The sequence below is a fragment of the Crotalus tigris genome, unplaced genomic scaffold (genome assembly GCF_016545835.1).
Source record: "Crotalus tigris isolate CLP2741 ecotype Arizona unplaced genomic scaffold, ASM1654583v1 scf7180000024433.1590703, whole genome shotgun sequence".
Lineage (NCBI taxonomy): Eukaryota > Metazoa > Chordata > Lepidosauria > Squamata > Viperidae > Crotalus > Crotalus tigris.
Genome location: NW_024100600.1, coordinates 619268 through 634299, shown reverse-complemented (window position 1 = coordinate 634299; position 15032 = coordinate 619268). Strand labels below are relative to the sequence as shown.

Below are 15032 nucleotides of genomic sequence, written 5' to 3'. Positions count from 1 at the left end.
ACAACTCAAATGGCCCAGGAAAGCAGTGAGCGTCTTACATGAACAAAAGTGGATGATCGCCCTGCTCCATAAAAGGATTACTGGGCCCTGTTCAGACACACCTCTTTGGGCAGGAAGTGGGGAAGTTCTCTCAGGGCAGCCTGCTGGAAAGGGGCATCAGCTGGATAATTGGATCAGCGCCTGGCAAGGGCAGCAGGAACATTCATGGGCCAGCCAAGGGTGACCAACAGGCAGCCTTGCCTCTCTGACTGACGTGACTCACAGGCAGAAAAAGAACAGAGCACCAAGAGTTACAGAATACCAAAGCAGAATGAGTATTGTTAGAAGGCAACTGCAGCTTTTTGGTATAAAGCAAGACATGGGGAAAATTTCCCTCTATGCCATGGGGTCTACCCTATCTGGATGACCTGAACTGGAAAGGCTTCAAATGGAGCTGAGGTGTGTGTGTGTGTGTGTGTGTGTTCAACACACAAAGTGTGCCTTTCTTCCCTCTCAGCTGCAAGATGGGGCAATATGGCAAACAGTAAGGAAGCACCAACTGGCCCTCAAGGCATTTTCTTAAACCTTCTCCGCTCTCTGATTCTCCAGACTCCCTGAATTACCATTGTGCCCATCTCGTCCCCTTCAGCATGGATGCAGAAGGCAGAACTGTCCTTCGTCCAGCTTCCGGTGGCGATGCGCACCTTAACTCCGGGCAGCGGCGTCCCAACTGATCCTGGGAAAGAGAAAAGGGAGAGAAAGGGAAAGGCGATGAAAAGAGCCACATGGGAAGAGACAATCCATGGGGAGGCCCCACAGAAGATGAACCACTGGGGTCTCTCAGCAGGTGAGAGTGGAGAGTGACCAAGTCCCAGGTGATTTCTGCAAATGTGCCTGAATCCTCTGGATTGTGCTGCACCAATTAGTGGCCGGGGGACGCCCTCCCCAGCGCCCAGCATCCGAGGACACTGCTGGGCTTCGACCACGATTCCTCCAGCGCCAATTACGAAGAGGGAACAATGGGAGACGCGTCTTATAGAACATTTATGGCTAACTGGCAATGGTAGTTTGTGCTCCAATGGCAGCACAGCAACTTAATTATGGCAAAGGCAGGAGATCCCTCTCCAGGAGGCTGCAATTCCCTCCCCACCCCAGGGAAAAACCAGCCAGTCTTTAGATGTTTCATTCAGTTTCTATGTTGCCAAAAGAGACACCTATATAAAGGAAGCTTCACAGAGAGCTGGCTTATTGCTCCCCCCCCCAAAAAAAGACAAGCTTTCGAAAGCGGGGGTCTCTAAAAGGATGGGAAAGGCAGACAATGTTAATTATAGTGATACCAGTACGACAGTGCAATTAAAAGTCTTTGTGTGAAGACAATAATTCTTGCTTTTGGGGCCCGAGTGACATTTAAAAATTAAGCCTGCCTGGATAACAGAGGGTCTAATCTGGCTCCTCGGTGATGCAAGCAGAGATAGGGAAGGGAGCAAAGAGGAATCAAAAGCACATCAAGAGTTAAAACATTTTAAAAGCAGCCTTTGTTTCTTTTTTACTTCTGGCATTTAACCATGGAACCGGGAAGAAATGGCTGCCCCTGCGAGTTAAGAGCTCTTGGACGTTTGTCAAACTGGCTCTCCACCATCCCGAGACAAGCAGCTGTCAGCACCAGGAGTGACCCTATTAGTCGCCCAGTTCCTCCTCTGTTTAAGTTAGTTGTCAGTCTTTCCCGGATAAATTTAATTGGCCCTGCGGTCTGTGTCCTTTGGTATTGGGGGACCGGGATGCTGTTATGCATGGCAATGTCCTGGGAGACTTGAAACAGGCCAACAATCAAGCTCTCCACACTCTTGCTGTCAACAATCGACAGAGTCTCCTCTGTAGGAGCTATTAGCCACCTCTGATCTAAACCTCCAATTAAAGTGGTGATTAGGCCCAGCGAGGCATTCACTGGCCATGAATTATTCATCTCCCTTCACAGTAACAACACCAAGGGGGATTCGAGGAAAAGGGGAGGAGGAGGGGGGAGGGAAAGGGCTGCAGAAAACAGAAGCATTTTAAGCAGAGGTTTAACCATCTACAATCAAAACATTTCTCTCTAAATCTCTCATCTCCTGGCCTCTCAAGCAAAAGGCTCCCCTGTACCCTCAGATCTCAGGGCCTTGACCGAAGAAGCGCCGGGGGCCTGGCTGAGGACCAGAGACGATCCCTGGGGGGGGGAGATGCCTCTGCAAAAGGGGACCCAAAGAAAGGAGAAAAATGCCCAAACACATCTGGAGAGAAAAGTAGAGCAAGTGACGATTTGGAAGGCTGAAACAGCCAGGCAAGAGCCACAAGGACAGAGGCCGCATGTCTTGGGGTGTCTGCAGAGGATGATAAAAAAAAAGCCAAGATGGCAGCTGTGGTGGTGCAATCAAAGCTCCGCACACGCAACTCACATTACAAACAGGAAGACTTTTGGCTGCACTGTGATGGCTACACCTATGGACACCTCTGCTTGGGCATCTATCTGCACCACAGAGAAAAGCCAAGGAAAGCAGGAGCTTTGCCCCTCTGCCAAGTTCAATGGACCTGGCAGGGCCTGGCGTCTCTCTCAACAGCCTCTGCAGAAGGAGCTGTCCGGTGCTGAAGCTCCTGGCTTTCCCAATGTTCTTGGTCTCCCCCTCCTGGGAGTCTTCCATTATATCCTCCAGCTGAATGGAAGGAGGTGAGGCAGGGCCGTTGCTATCTAACCTGAACACCTTGGAGTGCAAATTGTTTGCAGCAGTAATGCACATCCCCGAGATTCAGTTTATCACTGAACTCCATTTGGGGTTTGCCCTTCATAAAAAATATCTCAAGGCAGAGAAGCAGAGATAATTATCTGCCTCGGGGGATTTTTTTTGAAGGGCGAAACACTAGTCGAGTTCAATGATAAATTGAATGTTGGAGGGAAATTCAGGTAATGTAGCTCAGATGACTGTAGCTATCCTGAAAGAGATCCCCTGCGTGAGCAGTTTGGTCTTTGGAAACACACTGAACTGTGGATGGGCCACGGTACAAGGTAAACACCCGCTTTGCATATAAAATGTCAAGGGTTCAGTCCTCAAATCTGCCAAATTAGATCTGACCAAAATGAAAAGGACCGTCTATCCAACCCTCTTCCCAAAGGTCTCTGGGAAGCCCACAAGGGGATGCGATGCTCACGGCTTGCTTGCAGCAGCAGATGGGACTAAAGAGAGGGCCAACAGGTTGACCTTACGTATATTTTTATACGTCTTGCAAAGACTAATTCTGGGGGTGGTGACTATGCCTGGGTTACTCTCCCACCTTCATCACTTTGCCCTGAGGAGAAATGAGCAAAAGGCCAGCCCCCACGCCAGGATCTTCCTGCTTGTGCAAACCAGGCCTCCAAGAAGGGAGCATTAAGGAAACCTGTCTTCAAACCCTCCCGATGATCCAGATGATCCAGGAAGCCGTCCGAGGGCCTCTGGGAATATGGGGGGGGGGGTAGGTGGGGACACATGCTAATTAAAAGCAGGGACAGCCTGGGGCTTCCTGGGGGGGGGAGAAACCTTGCTTTGCCTCTTCCTGCCTCACCCAGGTTCTGTCAGCACAGCCCTGAAGCATTACTCTTCTCTTAATGCTTATAATAATGTGCAGTATCAAAGATGCCAACACGAGCTTCAAAGCAGCTTGGAAATTCTCTCCAGAGCCTCACCTGGAACACGAGGACCGTGCAGTGGGTTGGAAAGTGCCATCCCAATCTCTGTCATCCCATATCTCTCCAAGAGAACGTGGCCCGTAAGGCTCTTCCATCTTTCTAGGACCGGCACCGGGAGGGCCGAGGACCCCGATACCATCAACCTGAAAGCGGAAGGGCCAGTGGGCGTCAGGCACCTTGGAAACAGGCGGGGCAGAAGACCTGCTGCAAGACCTACTCCAAGCCAAGGCAGTGATGGGGAGCACTGGGGCCTCATTCCAACAGGGACATCAGCATCTCAGGCCTGATGCTCACAATCAGGGTGAAGCAGGAAACCCTTCGCATCTGGCTGCGGGAATCGCCTCTGGACAATCACCGGAGACCACGCAAGACAGCCAAGCGCCGCTTCCTCGGGCCAGCCTGCCCTGAAGCCAGATGCCCCACAGCCATGTACAGAGAGGAGAAAACAGGGCAGGTGGGAACATCAGCACGAGACCTGGACTCCTGCCAGAACAGAAATCGGGCTTTGCGTTTCCATCCTGGAATCCAGAGTGGCAGCCACAGAAATGTGACAGATGGTTTTGAGCAAGGAAGGAGGTGGTCAGCCTGGGCAAGTCCTGGTTCTCCTCTCTCGGGGAAAGCTGCGCCCAGCGAATCAGCAGGGTGCGCAGGCTGAGGACCAGCTCTAGTCTTCAAGGAGAAATCCTCTCTCACTGCCCGGCTGCGCCCCCGCAGGGAGTGAAATGCTGCTGGGCCTCTAAAGCCTGGGGGGGGGGGGAATCTCAGAAACAAGGTCACTGCCTGGCAGGGATTGTTTCAGGGGGATGTTGAAATCATCCCCCTCCCCAAAGCATCCCAGGAGGGGGTCCCAAAGGCCTTGGAAAGGCATAAAGCATCGCTTACTGAGCCCCAGCACTCTCTCCCTGCCCTACCCGCTCTATGCTGAGATTGGTTTCCCATTTATTCCCACAACTCCAAAACTGACCGTAAAAAGCAACTGCTCTCTGTTAAAAATATCAATGTTAATCATGCTGAAAAGCCTGGGCTCTGGCCTCGCCCTGAAAGACAGCCATAGCCACACCAGGCAGGGGGCTTATGCCAGTTGCCAAGGAAAAGGCTCGAAGAAACGATCTCCCGGAGGGGTCACGGGTGCAGGGGTGGCAGCTCAACCCCCCCCCCCAGTCCTAAGCCCTTTGGGTTGAAAGCCGGTGTTTTTCCTAGGCTGCCTTGGATTGAACCCGCTTCCCAGTGGGACCAAGATGTTCTTGGGAAATGTGTTTAATTTCAGGCTCCCTGACAAGCGGCTGTTCTCCGACTGCTTGGAGAAGCTCAGACTGCCTGAGGCACGTGGGGAGGGGACCCCATGCCGCTGGGTTGGAAGGAAGGGCTGGGCTGGGGAAGAGAAGCCCAGCTCCACTGGAATGAGACGAGGAGGGCTCACCTACCGGATATGATCCTGGCAGACGGCACGGATGAAGTCCTGGACGCACGGCTGAGAGAAATGCTCATCATAATAAGCAACCAGTTTGCTGTAAATGGTTGGCACGGCCATAAAGACGTTGACCCGGGGAGCCTGGAGACTCAGGAGGGCTTCCCAGACCTGGAAGAGAAGATCCCTACACGTGTGCAAGGCCACTCCGGTGTTCTGGGCTCAGAGAGGCGGCTCAGAGCTTGTGGCTCTGCCCCAGGCAGGACCGAGAGGAGGAAGACGGCGCATCGAGTCATTGGGGAGCCAAACCACAAGCCGGCACTAAGCCACATGCTGAGCAAATGCTCGCTCCCCAAGGCCCTGTGACAGGCACAGACAGAGTCCAACCTCCACATCCAGCCAGAGCACTGGGGCCTCCCCAGGCTGTCAGCCCGAGGAGCCCTGAGAGGCCTCGTCATGAATATTTAAGCTTGGCTAATTTGCCCCCAATTCTGCCGCTGGTCTCTCTCGGTGAGTAAGGAAGAATGAAAAACCTATGAATAAATAAAAGACGGTCTCAGCTCTGTTATGGCAACCTTTTCCATCCTGTCGCTGACAAATGTATTTCCTAACAACTCATGACACGGGGGGACCTTCCAGCCTTCTCTGGCGCAAAGCGATGCCAAGCGTGGTGGTGAAGAGCTGGGCCGTCTGAAAGAGGAGCAACAAGGGGGAAACAGGGGGCATCTTCCAATCAGCGGCAGAGGGAACGTGCTCGAGTCCATAAATGGATTTTAGCTGAGAGTGAAGGCTCACTGGCTGCCGGGGGAGCCATCACCGAAGGGGCCCTGAGCAGAGTGTTTCTTCTTTGGCAGAACTCAAGTTGGCAACCAGTATTTATATCCTGGGTATGTGATGCTAGGACCGGATAAACATATTGCACAGAACACTCTGCTGGGGGGACCCAACGGATCTGGGTGGGAATATTCATCTGATCTCAGGAAGCTAAGCAGGCCGGACCTGCTTCAGAGCGGAGCTCTCGTTTGTCTGCCCAAGGGCTGGGAGCTGCTGCCAGTCAGAGCTGGCAATACTGGCCAAGATGCGCTGATGCTCTGCTCTAGAAAAGCCATGCTGGCTGGGGAATTCTGGACGTCTTCACATCTTAAAAGTTATCAAGTTTGGAAAACATTGCTCTAAATGCGTTCCAGTTAATCCAGATAGCTAAGGATCTCCTTGACTCGACTAATCCAGCTGAGCAGTGCTGCCAAGAGAATACTTTGCCCCCAGCACGACCCCTGGACACTCCCGGCCTCGGAGCCTGGCCTGTGGAGCCACCGAGATGCTGCTTTCCCTTGGTATGCTGACCGTTGCCTTCCCTTTCTTGAGGCACCGTGAGTGCAGTCAATTCAAGGAGAGAGCAGCCAATTCAAGTCAAATGCCAAAAGAGCAAACAAAACCCTGCAGACCCGCTTGGCAGTCAAGTCCAGTGGTAAGTGCAGGGGCAGGGAGGGCCCTGGCCAGACACATGCCAAGACAAAAAGCAGGCAGGGAATCCGCCCTTCTTGACCTGTGTGGATGCCCACCAGAGGACCAGGTTTGGCCACCCTGGAGACAATAAGTGGGTTGCCACATTAGGTGAATGAATGCTTGGATGCACCTAGAAAGAGTCACCATTGTGCTCCCTCCAGCTGCCAGAGACCCGGCTCACCTGGGCACCTTCCTCCATGGGAGCTTCTCACTGTTTGCTACACCCTCGAACTGCTTCCGTGCTGGGCACGGCTCTTCATCTGTCAGCTCTGTTATGTCTTCAGTATTGCGGCTACCACTTTTAAACCCCGGCTCTGCTGCAGGCACGTTCAAAGGAGCAACACTTTCCCTGGCCTTGGGAATCTAACAAAATATGACAGGCCCCAGTGTCCTATTTTTTCCCTTAATAATCTCTCCCTCCTTTCTTCCTTTCTCCACTTTCGACATCAAAAGGCATTACTCTGCAGCAGAAGCTGAGGACAAATGGCAGTTCTGGCAAGAAGGAAAGGAAAACAATAACTTTTTCCCAAGTGGGGATTTGAGAAACAGACCCTGTATAATCGACCACTGATGACTGCCCCTCGAATGCCATCATCCCCCTCCGAGCAGGAAGCAGGAAGAGAGGAACAAAAATCAATTTAATGGAGCTGGGGGGTGGGGAGTGGAGGACATGCGTAACTTTCTCCAAGAAACAGTCAAATTTGGAGGGAGCTGGGAGTAACGTGAAGTTTTTGCTCACCCCACTTTTACAGAAAATCAGATGAATGTTTATTGGAAGAGAATAAGATGAGATTGCAGAAATTGATTTTTTAGAATCCAATTCCTCTCCCACGTTCTGCAGGGGATGCCTCCTTGGTCTCTTTCTCCCGGCCCGGCTCATGGGTGAACTGGCCAGGAGGCTTTAGTGGACAAAGCTCTGGCTGGCTGGAACAGGGCTCTCTGTTCTCTCTGCAGGGACAGGGTAAGGGTGACGCCACAGCACCCCAGGAATGCAGGCAAATTTCTTTCTTTCGAAAGCAAATAAACCAGCCTGCTTTTGAAGCACTCGTATCACCTGGCCTGACACTGGCAGCAAGCTGACAAGCAGGTCATAGGCTTAAGTCAGGGCAGGAAAATGGCCTCGGCCTCACTGCAAAATCCTCTCCCTGTAAATAAATCTGTTTGGATCCCTGGCAAGAACATGATCTCCCAGCCTGCTGACCAGGGGGTGGAGGGAAGGAAAGGGAGCCGGGAAAGCAGCCTCAGAAAGGCAGAAGAGCCTCCCTGAAGTAGATCTCACTGTACGGCTTGTTCAGTGCTCCTTTCCCCACTTCTTGGTTTCGTTGAACGTGAAGATAGCAGGACGTGAGCTAGTTGGGAATTCCTTGAGCCAGAAAGGCTCGTCTTCCTGAAAAGAGGCCCCGATCTTTCCCTGCTACCTCCGCCAATTCTTCCCTGGGGCCCTAGAGAAACTTTTGGGGCCCAGCCTCCGTGGGGCTGCAGGAGAGGCCTGGCCACACCCCAAGGCCTCATTCTGCTGCTGCCCAGCCTGTCAAGTTCTCCAACAGCAGACGAGGGCAGCAGCCTCTGTTAAATGCTCCGGCTGCTTCTACCCGATTCCTGGACAGGTCACAGAGGAAACATCTGATCCTACACGAACACGGTAGGCAAATGACTGAGCTCAGCTGCCACCTGTATCCACAACCACAGGGCCACACTGTGAATTAAGTAATCTAATGAGCACCGTAATAATAAAGTATTTATTGCACATAATGAAGTGTTAGTGATTAGAAAGGCTGGGTGTTCTGCGGCGGTTTCTCCTGAACCCGTGCCAGTGTCACTCAAGGCAGCCGCCGCTGCTTTCGAAGCTAGTCCTGACTTTGTTTTGATTGACATGTCAGCCATCAAAGCTGCGGCTCCTTTATATCACTCTGTAATTGACTGCTCTCTCGAGGGGCAGAGAAACAGAAAGACAAAAGGCTGAAGGAAAACCGAGAGCTCCTTCGGAGAAATCCTCCGATGAAACACGCCGCTTTGCTGAGAGCCAATTTTGGAAGCAAAGGGCACTTTGTAAATAGGCTGGAATTTAAAGACAGCTTGTGTTAAACACAACAAGAAAGCACAATTTGCCCTCGTGCGCTTCCTTTGTCACGTCAATGAAAACACTTTCCTGCTCCCTCGGGAGGCTCTTACACAAATAATGACAAGGGAAAGGGTAAACAACAGCAAAGCCCCACCAACGCTCTCCGGACCCTTCGCAGGGAGGAAAAGGGCCGGCAGCTGCTCCTCCTTCTCCTGCCAAGAACCTGCTCCAGCAAAGAACCTTCTGCAGAGCTGCCCACTCGCGCCCTTCGCTGGCACGGTCCAAAGGGGCCTCAGCTGAGCCTGCCTCCCACAACCCACAGAATCCCAGGGCTGGAAGGGACCGGGAGATCTTCTAGTCCAACCCCTCCCAAGACAGGAACCCTCATGCCACCCCAGGCAAACGGTGAGCCAATCTCTGCTTGAAAAACCTCCAGTGATGGAGCACTCGGGATTCCAGGAGGCAAGCTGCTCCGGTGATTAAATGGTTAGAGAAATGCCCACTACTGGAGAAGGGAGGCCGGTTTTGAACCCTTCAGATGAGAGCCGCCCTCAGCAGCAACTCGGGGAGCCGCAAGTGGAGCAGGCTGGCAGAGGAGCACAATAAGCCAGAGCGGGCTGGCTGGTCTTCCGTTGGCAATATGGCCCTCTTGGCAGGCATCTCTCCTAGGATGAGACACTGCAGGAGATGCAAGCTGGCAGCTGTTGTGGAGACGGTTTTGCGTGTCGCAACTTTTATTTCAATGAAGCAGAACGGGAGTGCCAGAGCTAGAAAATGGAAGCTGGGGCTATCTTATTCAGTGAGCCCCCAAGGCTGGAGCATCTCTCCAAGCTGACCGGATCTCTCCTCTACTGGAACGTTCTGCTCACTGGCTCCCTCAGAAGGAACAGCTATAAAGCCATCCTGTTCAAGACAGGCAAGGGCGGCATTTCTTGAAGATGGCCTTTTCTGGCTCCTACTCATCTTGGGCTCCTGCTGGCTCCCACCAGTTAGCTTGGAGTAAAGATCTACTCAGTTCTGGAACATCTGGTGATGTTTCTCCACTGCCCTGAACTGCTCAACACTTAAACCATGATGTCCCAGGAAGGATGCAATTCTAGCGGGATTCTTCCTAAGGTGAAGGAGTACCATAACCATCGCAAGGCTGGGTGAAGTGTAGGAAAAGGGAAAAGTTGGAAGATTTTCTTCACCAACAGCAGAATGCAAAACTTAACTTACATAAAACAAGACACTTACATGACTCCCAATCACATTCCACTTTCTCACACTCGTTCAGAGTTTAGACAAAAAAAAATAGATGAACTAATATTCATTATTTACATGGCCATCGGAAGGGTGTTTTAAAAATATGAAATTAGTGTCTTTTAATATCCAATGTGATTAAAACCCAGCAGGCTTTTTTTATGTTAGCTGAGTAAGGACTGCTTCTGCTTCGTGAGAGGACGTGCCATTTAGGAGTTGAACCAAGGTGTTTTGTTTCTGTCTTTCCCTGGCCACATTTTGAGTGAAATTCACAAGATCATCAGTTGCTTGTATTTCCCCAGTATTAGGCAAGGCCTATTTGGGGAAGCACTTTCCCTGGTATCTGCACGCTGATAGCAAGAAATGTGCATTCTTCATGCACGTTTACTTTTCCAGCCATTTCTATTTATTTATTTTCTTTCAATTCTAAATCACATTGTGACCATCACTGATGCAAGCAAAAGGCTCTCAGAAATGAGCTTTTTAACCAACATGCCACACATAAACAGTAACCCTGGCTGAGAGGAGATGAACAACAGGAGAACGGTTCTGGCTATGCCTACAACTGCTAGGATTTTCACCTGGTATTTCATTTTGCAGACGCAAATGCCCTTCCTTTTTCCTACACCATCAAGGTTGATAGAGGCTTCCGGGCATAAATATCCTGGTCCAATTCTCGGCTCTCCACATCCTGCCCCCAAGCAGTTCACAACAAGAGAACTGCTGTGTTATGCCTTTCATCTGCTTTACTGGGGCGCTTCCTCTGCGATACAGTGGATGCATCAAAGCTCCATCCATCCTGGAGCCACGATCTCAGCATGTGGCACAAGGTTTATGTTGCTGCAGCAGTGAGAGACCTAGCAACTCAAGGGAGATGTGGGGGAGACCCACTAGCAACTACTTTAAGGGTCACCTAACTGCAAGATGCAAATCACCCCTTCCCTGAAAATCTGTTAAGACCAAAACCCACTTAGAGGGTTTCTTGCCTTTTCCTATAAAATAAAAAATCACGCACCATCAAAGGTAAACAAAAATACAAATCTGTAACTCTGACCAAATGCAACATTCAATTGGAAAAAAAGATCAAATTTCCGGTAACGTTACTTTGCAACTTGGAGTGAAGGAAGTAGCCCCTTCCATTCCAGCCCACTTACCATTTCTGCATTAAACTCGGGAAGCATGATGCAGGTGGCCCCCACCCAGAGGGGACACAGCAGCTTGTTGACCACCCCATGGACATGATGCAAGGGCAGGACATGGAGAATGACATCATCATTTGTCCAGGCCCATTTTTCAACCAGCCCGGTTATCTGCAAGGATAATTAAGCAACATTCAGTATTAGGGGGGAAAAGCAGAATTCCACAGATTGATGCTGCTATTGAACCAGAGATTGTTTCAAATGGGGTTACGTTCTGGATTGTAACCACAATTTTTAACTGAGGCCCAATGCGGAAGACCAACTATCAACTCACCATAGCATGGACATTCTGGTGACTGCTTAGGACCCCCTTGGGCCTCCCTGTGGTCCCACTGGTGTAGATGATCATGGCCCCTCTGTTCTCCCACTCTGAAATAGGGCAACCGGCATCTTCAGCAGATCCATCCATTGTCCCTTCCCACTTTCCAGACTGGGGAAGCGAGAGCACAGGCACCCCCAGTTTCTCAACAGTCGGGGTAATTTTCTCCTCAAACTCTTCCTCGGCAAGCAGAAGGGCACTCTGGGAGTCCTGGATGAAGTATTCCAGTTCTGACACAGGATGCTTTCTGTACAGAGGCACAGCAATAGCTCCACTCATCCAGGTAGCCCACTGGGCAACGATATAGGAAGCATCGTTGGGGCATAAAAATGAAATCCGTTCACCCTTCAGGTCACCATCTGAGTTTCCAAGGGCCTTGCAGATTTTCTGAGAGAGGTAAAGACTTCGAGTGTACAAATCTTTGTAGGTGTGTTCTCCTCTTTGATCAATGATGGCTATCTTTTCTCCAAAGGCTGACGCTCTGGTGAAGACAGGGGCAACTTTTCTGTAAGCCGATATCCATCTGGCAGGCAGTTTTGTGAGAGGACAGAAATGAGTGCGGAGGCCGAAACAGTCACGTCCTAGAAGAGGCTGGCAACATGAAAAAGCATGGATCATGTGCCTCCTCTGAAAAAGCAGACAGGAGCCTAACATTTTCTGGTATTCCTTGGATAAAAGTAGTGCTGAAGAAAAGAAAGGGGAAAACTAAAATCATTCCAAACACTAGAAAAGAGATGCAATATATAGGAAATGGAATCTGTTTTCTTCTATGATGAATATTGAGGAGATAATGTAAGATCCAGGAAGAATTATAAAGAAACAGGGACTAAATATTAAATGAATTTGAAAATTCATGAATTTGCAAACCACAAAGTCACACATTAGATACAACTCCAGCTTAAGCCTGCATTAAGTGAAGAAAAGATAATAGGCCTGTTTGCAGAGAGCCGATGAATATATAGTATTATTTCCAAACAGCTCAACATTACAATAAAGCTCATACAAAATAAACTTCTGAATGCATTACGGAATAAGGCATAGTCTTGTTCCAAAAACATAACTTTCGCCAGCTAAGTACAAACCACCCAAACTTTTCTTTTTCTTCTAAGCTAGAAAACAAAACCTTTTTTGCACAGATGCATCAATCTTCCCCAGTTTTCAATGCCCACTGTAATAAGTTGACTGTACTTAGGAAAAGCTTTTAACTAAATATACCATTAAAAAACACTTCCAGGGTAGCACATTTCTTTTGTTTCATTTCACACATTCTTCCCTGGAAGCACAGATTTTTTTTTTTTTTAAAAAAAAGCCTATGCATTGTGTATGAGTATGGCTGTGAGCAAAAGCTAACCTCATCTTCTCTAAAGGTCTCTCAAAACAATTTCTGGCTGATGGATGTAGAGGTGGTAACCATTACAAAAGATGCTAATTGGAAGTCCACAAAATCACACATTCTTCTGTGAGACAAAATGCTGCACTGGAGTGGTATCCTCAAAGGGTCTTCACCTTGTCCTCTACTAGTGTGTGTGTGTGTGTGTGTGTGTGTGTGTGTGTGTGTGTGTGTCTCAAGGTCACAATTTTGGATCACTTGGCACCAATCTGTCACTCTTTCACACACATTCTCCCTTTGGCAGGCTGCTTCAGAGAGAAATTTCATGGCCTCCAATGTTTGCCTGTTGCGGGATTTGAATTCACTGGCAGCCATCGAGAGAGGGTATATTACTCACCATTTCTATAATTTAGCCAGTTTCCCTCACTTATCAACCACCAAAATGTGCTCCAGATTTCAGCAGCTACATCCGAGTAGAAAAAGTGCCATTAAGGCTGAATTGTCACTCTGGCATACACAAGTACAGACACACTGGGTATGTATGGCTAAAAATCTAATAATGATGATCATAGAATCCTAGGGCTGGAAGGGGCCCTGGAGGTCCTCTAGTCCAACCCCCTGCTCAAGCAGGAGACCCTGTAACCACTCCAGACTAGTGGCTGTCCAGTCTCTTCTTAAAAGCCTCCAGTGATGGAGCATCCACAACCTCTGGAGGGAAGCGAAGTTCCACTGGCTGACTGTTCTCACTGTCAGGAAATTCCTCTTTACTTCTGGATTGTATGATGTTGGTGTTGTTGTTGATGATGACAACGATAGAGACGCTCGTGCCTTGACCGCAGGCACCCGAAAGCAAGCACACCCCCTTCGGGCGTCCCTTCTCAAATCCCGAGGGCGGCGAAAACCCCCCCCCCACGTTCTCAACGCCTTTGCTGCAGCGCTCTCTGTCCCTGGCCCTTCCTGCCTTCCCCGACGCGCCGGACTACACGCCCCATCGCCCACCGCCGCGGAGGGGCAAAGGGCCACCGCCGATCCCCTAGCCTGCTCCCTCCGCCCGACTCACCGCAACGAAGGGCCGGCGTCGCGCACGCGGCCTACTGGTCCGTCCGCGAATGGCGTCCCCCCGGGAACCAGAGCGCGCCGCACGAGTTCCGTGGGGGGTTGAGGTCATTCACCCCGCCCTCAGCCTCCTGACGTCATAAGAGCCCTCTGTGACGTCTGCTTGTTGCGTCATCCGTGCCAGGACCAGAAAGTGGGCGAGGCTTGGTGCCTGCAGGGCCCTCCGCTGATTGACAGGAGGGCCTTTTGACGGGCAGGGAAGCAGAGCCGCCCAGAACCCCTGGAGGAGGGTCTGGCTGGCATCCCCTGAGGCCCAAGGGAGGCTGTGGGCTGCTTTTCCTGGCCTGGGTCTGAAACGTCCTGGCCTGACCTCTGGGCTTCTTGACAGGTCCAGCACTGGGGAAGCTCTTGGGAATGAGATCTCCCGAGTCCCGTTGTTCTTCTGCATTGGAGTTTTCAAATATGGCTCCGTGCAAAGTAACCACTTATCTATCCTCTGTTGCATGTTTCTCCACCTTGGCATCTTCTGAGAGTTGAAATTCACACATTTTATAGTCATCAAGATCGACAAACAGTAATATATAGCAATAAACAGGCTATAGAAATATATTGAAAAGATGGCTCTGGCTCTCAAGCACTGTTGAAGCTCACGGGGTGACAAAGGCTAAACATTTTCACAGGACGATATTCTTTCGAACTCCATAGACAGGAAATTGAATTGGATAATTGACAATGTAAATGGATTCTCCGTGCTCTTATTATGGCCAAAAGGCCAATACAACATTGCAACATTGGAAAGTTAAAAGTATAGCAGCCTCTCTCAACCAATGGATTGAAGTCCTGATTGCATTCTTACCTATGAGTGGAGACATAGATTTTGTACAGATAAGTATGATGAAATATGGAACATGTTTATATAAAATACAGTAGGTTAAAATATATAAATGCATTAGAAATTAATGTGTATGGACTGTACTTGAATAATATTTACATTAGATAAATAAATAGAATCGTAACTTAAATGCTACAATCATACACTTTGTTTTTTCTTTTTTCTGTTGCATTCACTTTTTTAAAAGCATTTTTACATGTAGTTTTTGTGTGTGTGTTTGAATCACAATTATCTCTTTCTTTTGTTTCTTTTTCTTTTAAAGCAATAAAAAAACAATTAAATAAGCACCATTCTTCCTCTTTCCCTGATTGCTAACCCACCTCTTTCTGGTTAAAGGGTTTA

The 15032-nt window shown here is 49.7% G+C and overlaps 1 protein-coding gene across 7 annotated transcripts in view; it reads right to left on the bottom strand.

Annotated features, from left to right (window-relative positions):
- ACSF3 (acyl-CoA synthetase family member 3) overlaps positions 1-13911 on the bottom strand; it is a 31297-nt gene extending 17386 nt beyond the window's left edge. For 5 of the 7 annotated variants that reach the window (XR_005555143.1, XR_005555141.1, XR_005555142.1 and 2 more), the window contains exons 1-6: positions 13140-13796; positions 11368-12095; positions 11049-11204; positions 5101-5255; positions 3674-3819; positions 603-715 (exon numbers count right to left, since the gene is read on the bottom strand). Coding sequence is in view for 4 of the 7 variants with exons in the window: in XM_039330969.1 (XP_039186903.1) it covers positions 603-715; positions 3674-3819; positions 5101-5255; positions 11049-11204; positions 11368-12066 (1269 nt within the window). In the remaining 3 variants the exon portion in view is untranslated. The other 2 variants (XM_039330967.1, XM_039330968.1) reach the window with 2 other exon arrangements.
- Positions 13912-15032: the final 1121 nt, after the last annotated feature.